The sequence below is a fragment of the Numida meleagris genome, chromosome 1 (assembly GCF_002078875.1).
Source record: "Numida meleagris isolate 19003 breed g44 Domestic line chromosome 1, NumMel1.0, whole genome shotgun sequence".
In the NCBI taxonomy this organism is placed as follows: domain Eukaryota; kingdom Metazoa; phylum Chordata; class Aves; order Galliformes; family Numididae; genus Numida; species Numida meleagris.
Window position 1 is genome coordinate 77751499 of NC_034409.1, and position 16453 is coordinate 77767951.

Below are 16453 nucleotides of genomic sequence, written 5' to 3' on the forward strand. Positions count from 1 at the left end.
AAGAAGTATATGTTCGGCATGTATAGAGATGACATTACTGTCAGTTATCCGGCATTTCATCAGGACACCTGCCACAGCGTCAACTGGCATGCTACTGCAAGAAACTTCAGCCTCACAATCCTCAGCTGCTTTGAAAACTGGCTCAGAGAAGCTGTATTATCACTGGCAACCCCGCAGCACAATTGATCAGATCACTACAAAAACTCCATGTTTTTCACTCATTCATACAACTGATATTTCTTGGTAAGCTGGAAACGAGTCTGACCTGACATGATAACAGAAAGAACAGATTGAATGTTGCCAGAGGGGAAGTCATTAATTTTTCAGAGAGTGTAACAGATCAGTGGAAAAGGGTATTTTCCAAGCTCACAGATCAAGGTTCAAATGCTCATCCTCAAGCACAGAATGGAATGGCAACAGGGACCAACTCTGACTTTCTTTTCACCTCATGACAAAAAAAAAAAAAATCATGCCCTTTAAGTATAAATAGCAAAAAAATACACTTTCCCCCCCCCATATTAAAACCAAAACAAACACATCTCCCTCCCAAAACCAACAAGGCAACCTAAAAGCACTTTCCAAGACTGACAGGAGAAGGACTCTCCTCCCTCCCCTCAAGGGCAAGGGATTTCATTCTTCTGCAGCATAACTGCTTTTTCTTCAGTTATTCTCAATTTCAGACATTGAAACAAAAGATCAAAGTAGAGTCGATCACTTCAGTATACATACTGAAACTTATATTCTCCTGAAAAGTTGTTTTCTTTTAATAAGAATCAACTGAACATGAAGCAAAATGCAAGATGTGACGTATTTCTGTCTACAGAAGATCTACTTTTCATTTAAAAAATAAAAAAGAGAGACAAGGCTCTTTATGACTCCAGACTGAAAACAAGTCAGTCAGAACTCCTCTAACTATGGAACTGGCTTTAGGAAATCACTGTAGGCAGTTTTCATTTGTCTTCTAAGATTAGTCTACAGCTTAGTAATGGTTTCATCAGGTCAGAAATCTTCAGGAGTCACCCAGCCCATTCCCCTGCTTAATAAAAGCAATGGGAGCCGTATCTCTCCTTTCCCTCGCCCCAAATTAGACTCCCTTGCATTTACCACATTTTCCCCATTTTCAGTCATCATTTTTCCCAATTACACTTTTTTTTCTGACAGCCCCTTCACAGGTTTGCGCAACTGAGTGCCATCAAATAGAACAGGCTGCCCAGGAGAGTGATGGAGTCCCTGTCCCTGGAGACAGAACCATGTAGATGCGGCACTGAGGGGCATGGCTTAGTAGGCATGATGGGGCTGGGCTGATAGTTGGACTAAGTGATCTCAGTTTCAATCATATTTGTTCAAGGCTCCAAAAGACACCGTCAGAATGCACTGTCAGATGGGCAAGAAGTTTGTGTTCCCCACAGAAGACTGAGGCAGCGCTGCTGCATCCAACAGGTACATCCAGAAAACCCCAAAACCAAACAAAAAAATACAAACAAAAAAAAGCCCCCCAAAACTTCAAGAAAAATACTTCCTCTTGTAGGAATACCAAATGAGCAAAGCTTCTTTGCTATTCCACTTCACCATCTAGAAAGTGAAAATAGTTCCTATTTAAGATATTGTCCATCCCACGGACAAAGCCGATGAAAATAATAATCTCAGCATTTTTTCTTTGACCTTTTTCCCCTTCAATTCCACTGTGGCATCATCATCCCGATTTCTGACAGGTTTGAAGAAACTTTTTAATAACAGTTCTTTTAAAGTATTTTTTGGTCTCAGATTTAACTTGCATTAAAGATTTCCCTTAGATCGTCTACCTACTCAACCTGTACATGGTAGGGTTTTCTTCCAAAAGCTGATCAGGAAGGGCACATGTTGGATGAGATGGAAAGCTTTTGTTTAGGCAGGATCCTTATCTGTTCTGCATTCCACATCTCCGTGGGAATACCATGAGGATCACCAGGGGACATTCAGGTTGGATATTAGGAAAAATTTATACTCTGAAGGAGTGTGCAAGCATTGGAACAGGCTGCCTTGGGAAGCGGTGGAGTCACCATCTCTGGAGGTGTTCAAGAAATGTGTAGTTGTGGCACTTGGGGACATGGTTTAGTGGGGGTGATGAGGATGGGTAGACAGACTAGATGATCTTAGAGGTCTTCTTTTCCAAACTTTATGATTCTGTGAGTCTGAAGCTGGAGAAATCTACATAATGAAGCCTTTCACGGTAAAGTCCCATTACCACCTGCTTCCCAATATCGTATGACTTACAGACTCATGAAGGATTCATACAGATGCCAATTATTTTCTACTGTTACTCCACTGTAATTATTTCTTGGACATAGTATAAATAGCAAACATCAAAACAATCAAAAGGTATCAACCAAATCTAATGCTGCATTGCAGAAAAACAGCATTAGTCTGTTTTTTTTTTTAATTTTTATTTTTTTTAAAAAGCACTTTGGAACCACTTAGTATTATCTAGAGGAGCTCTATCACTTATTCTTCTCAGTGTGCTAGTAGAAGCACTGTCTCACAAGTAACAGGATTCTAGATGTGCTCCTAATCTGACTTACAAGCAGAAGCCCATGACTAAAAGGATGACACTTTGCAGATGGCATTACTGAGCATGCAGTATCAAAAGAACAGCAAGATATCAGAGTAAAAGATAGGAATGGTGCAGTCCAGCTTTCAGGATATCACTGCAAACGTTTTTGCAATGTTCACAGATCTAGAGATCTTATTGTTGTCTATTTCAATTTGCAAAGCCAATAGAAAAGTTAAAGCGATAACCCTTACTTGAAGGACAAATACTGCCTGTACTTCTAATAATAAGATGTCCTTTGCAGACAAAAATTCTATCAATACTGTAAGTAAAGGCTTGCATTTATCAGACAGATTAAAAAAAAAAGTAGAGGCATACCAACCAGAGAACAATCTGGAGTACAGGGAAGGGACCAGCCAGCACTCCACAGGCAACAGCACCGAGTTTTGGATTTTGCCTTGGAAGAGGCTCTTACAATCCCTCCAGTCTCTAACATTACTGTCACCTATCTCTCTATCAAGTTGAATAATCTGCACTTAGAAAAAAAGGTACCTTTCAGAAGGGGTGTCCAGCTTGAACTCACTCCTTTCAGGTTACACGTAGAACCTACACACTCCTCATGAGGCTTTCTGAAGAGTATTTTTACTTTTATAAAAACACGCATTAATTTTGATGTTTTTCTCCATTTTTCTTCCCTGTAGCTCCAGGCCTTATCACACTGGAGCAGAGCAAAGCTGACAGGAGTATTCTTGCAGCTTTTGCCAGAAATTTGAATAGGAACAGTGAAACTAAGCAGAGTATGGACAGTTTCCTTCTGCTGGCGTGTGCCAAAAGCTTTGTGTGGCAGTGCACACAAACAAAACATGCCTGCAAAGTCAAGGAAAATCACACTGACGGGTTTACAAACAGTTGGAAAACTAGGAACACAAAGACAATGAAAATTTCACAGAAATTAAAGTTGATCAAAACTGAATTGCTCTGAATCCTTTCTTTTTCAGGGAAAGTTTCTGGTCTGCCAATTCACACACAGACTTTTTAAGTCCTGCTCTTGGCTGGTAAGGCTGTCAACTGTTGTTAGTAGGAGTAACATATAGCACACAGACAGCAGTATATGGCAGACAAAGCTATCTAAAATGTCTATTCTGAAAAATCATTCAACGTAAAGGACAAGAATCAACAGCAAAAAGAACAATCGGATTGAATATGTAGCATGAACACATAGAATGAATAGCTCAACATGATTTTTTTCTAATGGCTGAAAGGGAGCAAAATCAAAGATGTACCAGAGATGGACAGGAGAGCTCCAGAAGAAAAGACAAAGCAAAGAAAAACAAGTAGAAGGGGAAGCAGAAGAAAAACAACAACAAAATAGATAAGACAGGCTCAGAAGTCATTTGAATTGGATGAGGAAAATGTGAAGATAGTGTAGAACTTGCCCGAGTAAGCAGAAATTCAGAACAATAAGAGAAGACAGTTGTGTTCTAATAGCTTGCTGGGGATGAAGTGAGGAGCTGAGCGCTCAGAAGAAAAGGCTCCAGAAGTCTATACACAAGATCTAGGCAAAAATCAAAGACTGGTCAAATTTCTAATCTTAATAACAGGGCCCAAATCATGTAAAAGCTCAGCTGAATAAATGATGCCTGAATGTGATATAAGGTGCCTTGTGACAGGCACAGAAAACCAGCTTCTAAATATATTTATGTACTTCTTAGCAGGAATACACATAATGACTGACAGTAAAAGAAAGGGGGGGGAGGGGGGTATGAAATTCAAGGTGATGTTTCCCCTTCCAGAAAACTGCCACCTTCAACTATTCATCCCAAAATACATTCCATAACAGCACACATCATAAGTCTCATGAACAGCAAGCTACTATTACAGTGCATCTCCAGGAGCAGTCAGATTGCAATAGCTATTCATCAAACCAGGACCAAGCTGTGGGAGGGCAAGGTGGCTATGAGTAGTTAGCTGCTACAATTCCCAGTAACAAAAGACTCTAGTAATTACAACCACAATTAAGAACATCCCAACAGCATCATCTTTCTAATTCACGTTACCCAATTACCTTCTATCCTCTTATTTCCACTATTATTCATGTCTTACCTAACCAAACATTATGGTGAGGACACAACCCATGGATGTAGGTAAGAGACAACTGCAAGTACATTTACTGTTAATATCAATATTATATTTCAGAATAAGAGAAGTGAAAGAAAACAAGACTGTAAAAAATCAGATTGCAAACATAGAAGAGAACAGAAAAGTTACTTTATTTAGCTTTTATTTTCTTTCTAGAATCAAATTTACTTGTTACCCTGGTAGATACGCTGATACAGTTTGGTATTTAGAATACATAAGGAAATCCTGGGCTTAATACCAGCCACTGTAATGCACTGCAAGATCTAGTTTCTCTCACTCCTCTACTTCAGTCCCACTCTCCCAATTGCAGTTTCTAGTCACATCGTTTCTTTCAAACTGACCTTGAGTTTGACAGGCAAATCCAACACTAGTCTAGATTTACAAATATGATTAGAGTTTGATAACAGGATACATCAGAGACCTTCCCCAACCAGACCCACTTAATCATGCTACGGAACACATATCCATGAAAATAATTTCCATTTTTATGGCATTCAACAAATTAACCAACCTAAGCCAGTATGCATAGAGAAAAGAAGATAGCTCCCTCTACTGGGTGAGACAACACAGCTCTTGGGTCCACCTCACCCTACACAGAACATACTAGCACATATTTAAACCTCAGAGATTTACATATTTTTTTTAAGCCAATCCACAAATTACTATCTAATTGCTTAGACTGCTCTATAATTCCAGAAATAGGCCTACAGAAACTAAATTTCTGTAGTTTCTACTTTTAAAACCACAGGAAACGGCAATCTTCCCAAAGGTCTGTGGAAGAGCCAGATGAAATAACATCCCATCTGAAGGTGAAACACATGAAAAACCAGTGCCCCTTATGTCAGTGTAAATTGAAAGCCCAGGTCTGGAAGCAGACAGTTCAGCAGAGTTATTCACAGTATGCACTTAACACCTGACTTTTCTTACTGTTATTCAATTAAACCTTTTCTTGTGCAGCTCTGCCTCAAGAGACAGTCCTTACCTTGTTTAAGGGAATGGCTGCAGCTTTCTGCCTGCATGAGGTTTCATCGCAATGGCAGAAAATTGCTAGCATGTGTGCAGAACAAAGTGATGAAAGATCAGAGCGCGGGTCAGACAGCAGACGACAGCACAAAGGTAAGGCAATGATCAGTATTTCAAGTGTTTATAACAGGATCTCTTTGGAAGACTACAATCTTTTTCTTTTCTCAGTCAACCCACCTGAAACAAGGCTCAAAGACAGACTTTATTTAAACAGCATTCATGTTTTTCTTCCTGTAGTTCTGAAGACATTGAAAGTGGGTAAGAATTGTCAGCTCTGTGTAGCAAGCCAGTCCGCAGCAATTCCTATCAAAAGCACTGTCTAGTCAATAGACAGAATGCAAACCTGAAACCTCATGAATTCAAGTCCTTTCTATATGTTTTCTGTTGCAATTAGCTGAGTGAAACAAGTGTGACCCTGCATGCACAAAAAGACTCTCTTCTGCAGGTCTCAAGGATATTCACCTTCATATTCAAGAAAAGCCTGGAAAGACAACCGCAGCTTTTAAATCTTCACTGCAAGCCTCTACAGTAACACCAAACCTACCTGCAAAAAGACAGCAGCTTATCTAAATGAAAGCTCTTAATATGGTTTTCATTGTTATTATCAATTCTCCAAGTACAGTTGGAATGGTAATGCAAAACTTGATATATCATCTTATATCATCTGACCTAGGAGGCTAAAAATGCTCAAACCTTTTAACTTTGAGATCGAAGAAAGCAAAGGGAAAGACAAGAAAAAGACAGCTAGAGATTGTCAGACAAGATAAGTCCCCAACATCAAGGCACAGAGAAAATAAAATTCCAGCAGAGGTACAGCTCTGCACTTCCTAATAAAGGACACAGACAACATGACTTGGGAGAAGATTGCCTTCTGTACGTCCTTTTTCACAGAGTATAACTAACCAACTTCTTTCCCTTGTTCAAGGCACATCATAGGTAGGTTTTTCCCCCTTGTTTTCACAAGACTTAACTGAGTTTTCACCCAGGCTTCTCAGACACAGAGAATCTTTTAGTTAAGATACATGAACACTAAAATGACAAAAGCAAACTTGGTGTCTGCTCAAAAGTATTTTCCAAATAAATTGAACAGCAATCAAAGCATGACAATACACCTCTATGTTCCCTTATCACTATCATTTAGTTTCTCTTGGCAAACACTTCTCCAATCTTCAAACAACAATAATCACAACTTGTATTGAAAAAAAGAAGCACCTCAGTTTTGTTCCAAAATTATCCACAAATGAAGTAAAACAGATGTGAAGCAAGAGGGCCTGTAGTCTACATGAAACAGACACTGGATGAAGCTGGGAGGCTGACAGAGATGCTGCAGTAACGACTTTGTGATTGTGATAGAACGATTACAGCACAGACAAACACTGGAAACCTTACCATTGCTGATAAGGAAGGGGAAAAGTGAGAGCCTCTTCTAATCCTACTTTCTTTCTAGAACAATTGTTTAGTTCGCGTTTGATTTTTAATCAGAAAAGAAGAAAGAAGCAGAAGGAAAGTCAAGAACTCTAACTGTCTCCAGTTCTGCATGACAAGGACACTGAAGAAGCAGATAACAGAACAAGATGCCTTTTAACAGTAGATTGCCATAAAGTATAGCTTGGTCTAGACTAGCATAGAGGATGTTTTCCACGCTCTACCTGCTCCACAGACCTCTTTGGCCCTGCATTTTGATTCACAATATTTTATCAACACCGCTGCAGTCCAGGAGCAGCTCAGGTCAACCGTGACTGAAATACACAGGGCTTTCAGCTGCCCTTCAGCTCTTGTGCTGCCAGGAGTTTCAGTGAGTGAGAGGTGTATGTACAGCGCTGATAAGGGCCAAAGGCATCATTGAAAAAGAGTGGCTATTCACTGTACAATAAAACCTGGTCCCCCACACGCCTTATGTTCTCCTTCTACATGCCAGAGTTCTCTCTGGGAGAGACCTAAGAGTCTCTCAGTTCTTTTCTGATATGGAATTCCAGAGGACAGGGAATGGATGCGGACAACACAAATCACTTATTAAAAAGCAGCCACTTTCACTTTAAAAAAAAACGTACACGGACAAAAAATTCAAAGGGAGAGATTAAAGAGTAAAGAAACTAGTTCAGAGGGTGGAGGCCTGATGCACAACCTCTGCTCCCTGCCTTCACCTCAAAATAATCCTAGATTAGGGAGGCAAAATAGGATCTCATCAGGCACAGGTGTTCTTCCCTCCCCGACACAGATTCAGACTCAAAGCATTTGGACTGCGCCTGTAGATAGTGACACCTTGCAATGACTGATTTTATATGCATGAGACAGATACACATCTCCACTGAGACACAGACTTGAAAAAAATGTTGTTTATTCCCAACCACAGACAAGTCTGTAATTAATTCCTTTTAACTTTTGTGAGAATGCTTTACACGAGGGAAACTAGGTCATGCAGTATAATGAAATGGCTAGAAGAAAATTAAACAGTAATAGTTTACTCCCTGCATGCCCACATCTACATTATAAATTTCCTGCATACAAAACTCAGCAATTTATATGCCTTCTCTGCAAAGAGACCTCAATTTCTCTGCTGCTTGTCACTCAAGTATATCTATCTACAAGCATTTTACCGAAATTACTATTTGCCTGGACAGACAATGTAAGAACTACCCTATCCATTACCAAAACTACCTGCGGGCAGCTGACTGTTTAGATCACAGCAACAATGGACAGTATTTTTGTACTCATACGCTTACCTCTGCAGAAACAGAGTGCTCCTCCCTCCTGCCAGGCTTGAGAGAATTGCTCTAAGACTCCCTTTCCTTAACACCCAGCACTTACAAAGGAGAAAGCCAGAGCACTGCTACCCATACTCTTACCTGCCCTGGGGTCAAACAGCTGTTTGGCCTCCAAGTCTGTGAAAGTACTGAAGCAAATGGGGCATTTAAAAGAGGCGCGATTGGTGGAGTCTCTCTCGTCCGTCTCAATCCTCCTCCTCATGTGGTCCAGCTTGTACTTCACCACATTCACCAGCAGGCGGTAGTTGATGAAGTAGTAGTTATGGCGGGTGGTTTTGCCATCTGCAGCTGTCTCTACCCTCATTCTGCATTTGATGAACTTGTCACCCTTGAGGGTGTTGAGGACAGACCGCAACTGCTTCCTATCAAATTTAAGGAGCTCTAGCATGTCCTCTTCCTTCACGCAGGGGTTTCGGATGAGGATGTCCAGAGCCAAAGCGTGTTCAATGCCATAAAAACCACGCACGACATACTTGGCAAGGCGCTTGAGAGCTGCAGGGACCTCAGTGAGGACGTCTGGGTCAGTCATAGCAGGTTCAGATCTTGACCTTCATGTATACTGCAACGAAAAAAGGATGCTTAACTTCTGAAGTCAGAAGACTAGTTTTCATGTATCTTCCCTACAGTTAGGAAAAGGATGTTGTGTTTTCCCTCCTTAGATGTTAATAATGCCAATGCAACAATCGTACAATTAGGAATCGGTACCTCAAATTCATAACAAAATGGTGGAAAGCAAAAGCACTCAAACTGCTGTCATAACATTCAGCCAATTGCAGTTCTACTCAGAGCTGGAGTAAGAAAGCTGTCTTGAATCTGAGCTCCAGCAGACAGCTTCCTCAATGATGAAACTTTCATCTTGGTAGAAGCAGAAAAAGGCTACAGCAAGACAGGCCTTAAGACAGCCCACAAGAGTAGAGCATTCTTACGGCCCTAATGGATGTCACTTCACCACCTGTGCCTGCTTCTGCTTCTCAGACATCACCGGACAGAGACTCTACATGAGGACAGCTTGCTAGTACAGACTGGTTTGCATTCAAGCAGAAGCTCCCAGCTGCACAATCAGAAGAGACGGGTTCTTTTCCTTACTCACTGATAAATAGATTTCAGTCAGCAGCATGAAAACTATTAACACTGTCATCAATTACTACATAACAGGTCACTTGAGCCTTGATCATAAGTGAGCAAATAAGCTCTTCCAAAGGACTGATCCTTCATTTAAAGCATCTGCAACACACAAGGAATCATTCACAAGAGCAGGTCATGCAAAGAATTCCTCATGTTGCCACCTCTGCCACAGACATATTCCAGAACCAAATCCCAGAATGCAATAAACAGCAGTGATCCAGGTTGCCCAAGGTTGTGGATGCCCTGTCCCTGGAGGCATTCAAGGCCAGGCTGGACGTGGCTCTGGGCAGCCTGGTCTAGTGGTTGGGGACCCTGCACTCAGCAGGAAGGTTGAAACTCGATGATCTTTGAGGTCCTTTGCAACCCAGGCCATTCTATGATTCTATGAAGTAATCAGTTTTGTCCAGTGGCTGTAACAAAGGGAAGCAACGCTCCATACGGCACAGGGCAAAAGTTTATCATCTTTTCACAAAGAGGTTTTGTGCATTTTCCCTTCACTATTTCAAGCCTATGCATCTCTAGGCAATAAAAGAATTCCCCTCCACTCAATGCATGTACATACGGAAGGTTCAAGGTAAGCATGAGTATTACACATGCTTTGGAAACACTCAGAGGTTTGTACTTTCAGTTAACATCAAATAAATCTTTGACTGGTCTATTTCAGTAAGAGCCTTTATGCTCTTTTACGATATGAATAACCATTTCTTTAGCAAAAGTTTCCTCTGACTAAAAAAACAAAACCAAAAAATATACCACATTTGAAGTTGTTTGTTCTTCATTGCTAAGTAATTTTTATCTGTGAGCTAATGTCAAAAATAGTTAAATTCTGCCAATCTCACTTAGAGATTGTTAGATTTTTCCCACACTGAACACGTACCTCCCCAGCACTCAAGTCTTAAATAGAGAAAAGTGGGAAAAGACAGCAGAAGGAAGGATCTGGATGAGCATCTTGTTGTTTTTCATCGCTATCATAAAACTGTAAAAAAGTATTTTTACAGTACTTTTCTATTCTCCCCACACTAAGACACCCCCTGAAATTATCAAGCTCTAAATGTTTACCCCCCAGCTGATGACTCACTTCCATCAGGTAAGACTACTCAAAAATTTGTTATCACTTAGCACAGTAACCCACTTGGATTTTATCTTTCATGCGAAAAATGCTTCCCCCTCAAAAACCTTAAGCACCATTACTCATTGAAGCTTTACTTCTCTTTAACCCTCCTCTGCAGCTGAGGTTCGTTCCCCTCAAGGGTTACAGCCAGCCCAACTACACAGCAATTCAGCCTTGCTCTGTGGTTTGTTGGTTTTGTCTCTCAAATAAAAAAAACATTTCTATTCTTTTCTTTTAAAACACTTCTCCGCCTCAGCTATCTATTTCTCTGTCTTAAGGCTAAGTATTATTCACAGTGCTCAAACTGAAAGGAACCGAACAAAATCTGTTGTCTGTTTGCTGGCAGGCAAAAAGTGCTTACAGAAAACAGTGCTTGGGTGTCCAGCTCCAACTTCCCTTCAAGGAAATTTAATTATGTTTATCCCAGCATGAATTAGCCATGAAGCAAGTATTCCTCAAGTCAGCCTTCTCCTGCATGCCTCATGCATAATGGTCACAGTCCCACAAAGGTCATTTTTAGTGGAGCTTTGTGTTAAACTGGGTAAAGATAAAAGTGTTAGCAATAAAGGATGGTCCAGTATGAGTTATCCACACAGTACTGAAAACTTCTGCATAAAGAAGCCAGAGTCCATGTGAATACACTCACAGGACATTGTTCCTGAAAATCTATATCCATCAGCAACATATAGGCACTATAAAACTGTGTCAGTGCAGATTCTAGCCAGAAGCTTTATTTATTCAAGCTGAATAACTCTACTTACTCAGAGTTTAGGAGCAATGTAACACTAATAAGATCGACTTGAAGTCATACCTGGCATCCCAGAAGTAATTTAAAAAGACAAACTTTGGAAGTCGAGGCATTTCTAAGTGTTGATCCCAGAAACAAACAAACAAAAAAATCCCTATGAACTCTGTGATTCTAAGCAAGCACATCTCACTGTGGATATGTCAGCTGAGAGCTGATGGAAAGCATTTTCTCTGCAACAATCTCATTGATTAGACAGCTGTAGAATTTTGCAGACATTTTCCAAACAGGTCTAAGGTCCAGTTTCCTGAATTAAGCCTTACAGGCTTATATGGAGACCCACAAGGCATTAATAAAAACATCTTTCTTTAAGAGTATGTACTTCTAACTATTGCTGAGAACCATGGGAGAGATTTAATAATTTTTCTTAGTATCGTGTGCTAGAATTTAAACCTCTTGATCAAGCAGGGACAGGAGTCTTCATACAATTCTTTCTTCTCCTTTACTGGAGTTTCTAGACACATTCAAATCCTCTTTATCTTCAGACTACAGTGGGCATATCTTGCATGTAACACTGGTTTTCTTCCAGGCATAGATAAATGGAAATACAAGCATTCTGAAAACACCACAAATCACTCTCTCTCATCAAACTTCCCTTCAAGAAATTGAGCCTTTGGGTGAAAAAAAATGACTAGTGTCAGCTTTAAGGGAAAAAATAAAAGAAAGAAGGTCAAAGACCATCCTAGTCAGGCCCAGAATCTAGCATGGTTTCTCTAGGAGAAGCCGACATCTTGCCACCCTATCACAAACAGTCCCAGGCTGCAGCAGGAACCCAACTCCTTGCTGTCTTTCATTAGCCAAGACAGGATCCATCTCACAAATGGTAATCCAATACCACAAGAATATCATTTTAAAATTCAAAAGCAAAGGATTTTACCACTGTGTTCTTAAGCAGTGATTTTACCTCCCATCAAAGCAGCAAAGTCAAACTTGAATTAATTACATGGGCAAAGAAACACGATAACATCTCCTAACAAGGTTTTAATGGACGTGCATCTGTTTCATAATAACATCTGTAATGTCCTTAATGTATGAACTTCAAGGGACACCATCTGAGAAAAAAGAAACAAAAGAAACGCAATGGCCAAGATAAAGTACTATGCAACATGCACCTACAGCAACAATAACAAAGCACACCAGACAGGACAACGTTCTGGAACACCCAATTTCTAAATCTAAACATGGACATGATTAAAAGACTACTGTTAGGGAAATGTTCTGTGTGGAATTATATGAATACAGTTCAGTGTCATGGATATATGAAGAACGTTACAGTAGGACAGTAACACCATATATACACATATGGTTATTGGAAAATCTGCTGGAAATAAAGGTGTACAGCTACATAATATAATAAAATCTGTTGGATAAAGAAATCTGGGGAACAGGTTGCAAAATAGAAATCATACATCAGGGTGAATGAAATGCCTAAGAAATAGGTCTTGAGCATACCTAGAGATGTCAGAAAATTTCAGTTTCGGCTTTTATTTTTTTTATTTTGCCCAGAATATGAATTTTGGAGAATTAGGCACTGGCCTATTATTTGATTAATTAATTCAAGTAATTCACCATTAACTTTCCCTGTTCTCTTTCTGTCTTTCTTGTATTCATGCTTGAAGTTAGAGTCCTTCATCTTCAAATGTGGCTAAGTATGACAGGCTTTTGAGAGCCTCTATTCACCATGTCTCCATCCAGTGGTCACTTGGAAACTTCAAATCTGGCTTTGTAATATCTAACTCTAATAAAATGAATAATTGTCCTCCAGAAAATGACAGGGTCGACCCAACAGGAATGATTCTGAACCTTCCTGAATACAAAGAAGGGAGGCACAAAATGGGAATGGAAAAACTTGCCACCAAGACTTTAAGTGTATGTACAAAGTAACTTTGGCCACTGTCTCAAGTTTTGCCCGGGGAGGTTTAGGTTGGGCATCAGGAAGGTTTTCTTCATGGAGAGGGTGGGTGGGCAGGCACTGGAAGAGGCTGCCAAGGAAGTGGTAGAGTCCCCCTCTCTGGAGGTATTTAAGAGATACATGGACATAGCAGTAAAGGATGTGGTATAGTGATGGGATTTGGTCAGTTAGAGTGATGGGTGGAATATCTTTTACAACCAGAATGATTTTATGATTCCAAAAATGGCACAAGATCACATTCTGTGCAACATATCCCTATTATCTAGAACTGCCTTTATACTACATCATTTGCAAAACCAAAGTCTCTCAACATTTCAACAAAAGCCTGCTTAATTCCTTTCCCTGTAAACTGCAGGAACACTGCCTCTATCTTGATGTGAAATCACTCGCTTTCTTCGCAAGACCTACCTGTCCTGAAGCATTTCAGCAGAAAATTAAAAAAAAAAAGTCTGCTTTCACTAAAATCCTATCTTCTTTTTGGCATTCCTTAAACAGAAACCAAGTGGCCATGTGTATCTTTCTGTTCTTCTTCTTAATGCTTACTTCTTTCCTTACTTCTTTTAATTAATTACACTCCTGCACAAAGAAAGGCTGAAAAGCCCAGCTGAAAATATGACGTTTTCACCTAATCTTCTCAGCAAACATATATGGAACTTCACTTAAGGCAGCAAAGTCTGACCATGCATGCAGAAGCTTGAGAATTACATTCTGAGCCTGCATTCTTCATCACATTCATGATTTAAATCTCACATAATGATAGCAAGACATCAATGCATTTAAGGACTACCTACGCGCTCGTATATACAAAAGCATATATTCAGAAGTAATCCAAATGCATAGTAGCATTAACAAACTGTTTACAGTTGTAGAAAAAAAAGTGGAGTGTACTATTTACTGAAGGTGAAACTTAGTGGCTAGAATGGTGAAGATACAGTTTCCTGATACAGCTGAAGTTAAATTATTCCCTCACACAGAAGGAACTCTTCCTTTGCTGCCTGAAGCTAACCTAACTCATCTCCCATCTTGTGCTGACTTCAATGATTAGCTATTTATGTAGTGAGGTGAATCAAGCTAATAAAAAGTGAAAAACCAACACACCAAAAAAAAAAAAACAAACCAACCACTACGGTAATTTAGATGCAGAGCAGTGCACAAACCACATTACTTAAATTACTAGACTAGAGCATATGCAAAGCAGATAGAAGACAGCACGGCTAGGGATGTGGAAGAGCGAGCCTTCCACAGGTGGTGGCAAAAAGATGCTCTAACCAGGGATATCATTAGCTTATAAATCTTACACTGTTCCTTAAGTGTATGCTAGCAGAAGCACATCCACTATTTTTGAGATTTCTCAGCATTGGTCCACATTATCAAGTGACAATGCTTTGGGTTTTTTTTTTCATTTTAAGAAGAGCTTTTCTCAAAAATATCAAGCCTAAGTAGTCATGAATACACTAGAGTACAGTGGGCTTAACCCAGTGCTGCTGGTTAAAGTTCAGGGTGGACAGAAGCAGTAATTACCTTTTATACCCTACACTGAAAAGACCAGGTACACCATGCTTCTCACCAAGTCAGATACATCTGACTTTCAGGTACTCAGAAAAGTAGTAACAAAGTATATGAAGGTATTAGGCTCAGAAGAGTTTATCAGGGTGTAATAAATAAGGGTATGTAAGCAACAGTAAGAAACAGAGAAACTAAATAGCTACAAGATACAATATTAGCTTTAATTCATATAGCTTCTTGCTTTTAAGAACCTCCTGAGGCATCCTGCATGAAAATGAACTGGAAGTAGTGTCTTAAAGGGAGCAGTAGGTAAAACTCCCTTCGTTCCTTATTACTACCTTCTTCCAAGCACACGGCCCTCCCCTTCCTGTGTCAGCTCTGGCACTCACAGTACTTTCCTGTGCCTTAATTTAACTCACTAAAGGCAGGAGAAGATCTTTTTTCAATGGTTTAATCAATTGAATCTGCTCATGGAAAACTCCAATAAGCCAAAGAGCCAAAAGTGAGAGGATGCCAGCACATGGAAGAGATGAGATACTCAACTTTCTGTGGCTGAAAGATACTAAATCACCTATATTTCATGCAGCTGCACCCTAACACTGCACTGCTGAACATTTTCTTCATTATGCTGACCTTCCTTCTTTATTCTGGGCCAACCGTGATGATACAGGACTGACAATGAAGCCATTTAACAGCCCACTGTGAGACGTGACGCTCATCAGGTCCTCTGGGAAGCATCAGCCTCATGAAGTAAGAGGAAAACTACTGCACACAGACAAAATAGCTTGTGGGCCTGTGAACCGGATGGCAGCAGAGCACGCGCTCAGGCACTGGTTAAAGCCCACACAGAGGGAGGTTAAGCACGTGCCTCTTGGTAGCAGCACCTTGCTGATGCAAGGCATCAGGCTCATTTGGCTGCAACCTGGATCTGTTACAAGGTAACATCAAAGTCCCCAACTCCACAGGAGGAGCTGGGCCGGCCTCCTACAACGCAGTGACAGAGCCCAGCTCAGAAGAGTAGCCCTTATACCACGTGCACGGCACCTACGCTCTCCCCACCGTTACAAGTGGGGTTTTCAACACCGCGTTCTGCGAGGTCTTCTGGGATGGAAGACTCGAGGGGCTCAGCAGTATCACCAAAGAGAGGGGAAAAAAAAATTAAAAAAAAAATTTAAAAAATTACACCACAGAGAACACAAGAAGGAAGGTGGGTGCCGGTTCGGAGCCCAGGCCGAAGCAGCGGAGCGGGGCAGCCGCCCAGAACCAGGGCAGCGCGATGCCCGTGGGCGCTCCAGACTATCCAGGCGGAGCCCCGACCACCCGGGCCCGGCTCCCGGCGCGCACCGCGGCAGGCCCCGCGCGAGGCCTGCCCAGGCCGGCACTGACCTGCCGCCGCTGCCAGCTCTCCCTCCCTCTCCGGGCGGTGCTTCCGGCCGCTCCGCCGGCTGCGTCAGTACTGCGCGCCGCCTGCGTCAACGAGACGCCCGGCCCTCCGCGCGAGCCAATCACGTCCTCTCAGAGCCTCAGATGGTCCCGCCCA

General features: G+C 41.1%; 1 protein-coding gene across 2 annotated transcripts in view; it reads right to left on the minus strand.

The window, feature by feature from the left end:
- The window catches only part of GTF2E1 (general transcription factor IIE subunit 1), a 54321-nt gene extending 37890 nt beyond the window's left edge, over nucleotides 1-16431 (minus strand). Inside the window, exons 1-2 of one of the 2 annotated variants that reach the window (XM_021397391.1) lie at nucleotides 16300-16431; nucleotides 8536-9013 (exon numbers count right to left, since the gene is read on the minus strand). In XM_021397391.1, coding sequence (XP_021253066.1) covers nucleotides 8536-8983 — 448 coding nt within the window. In that variant the 5' untranslated portion in view covers nucleotides 8984-9013; nucleotides 16300-16431. Of the gene's footprint in view, nucleotides 1-8535; nucleotides 9014-15546; nucleotides 16031-16299 lie in introns of those variants that run through there. The other variant, XM_021397394.1, reaches the window with a different exon arrangement.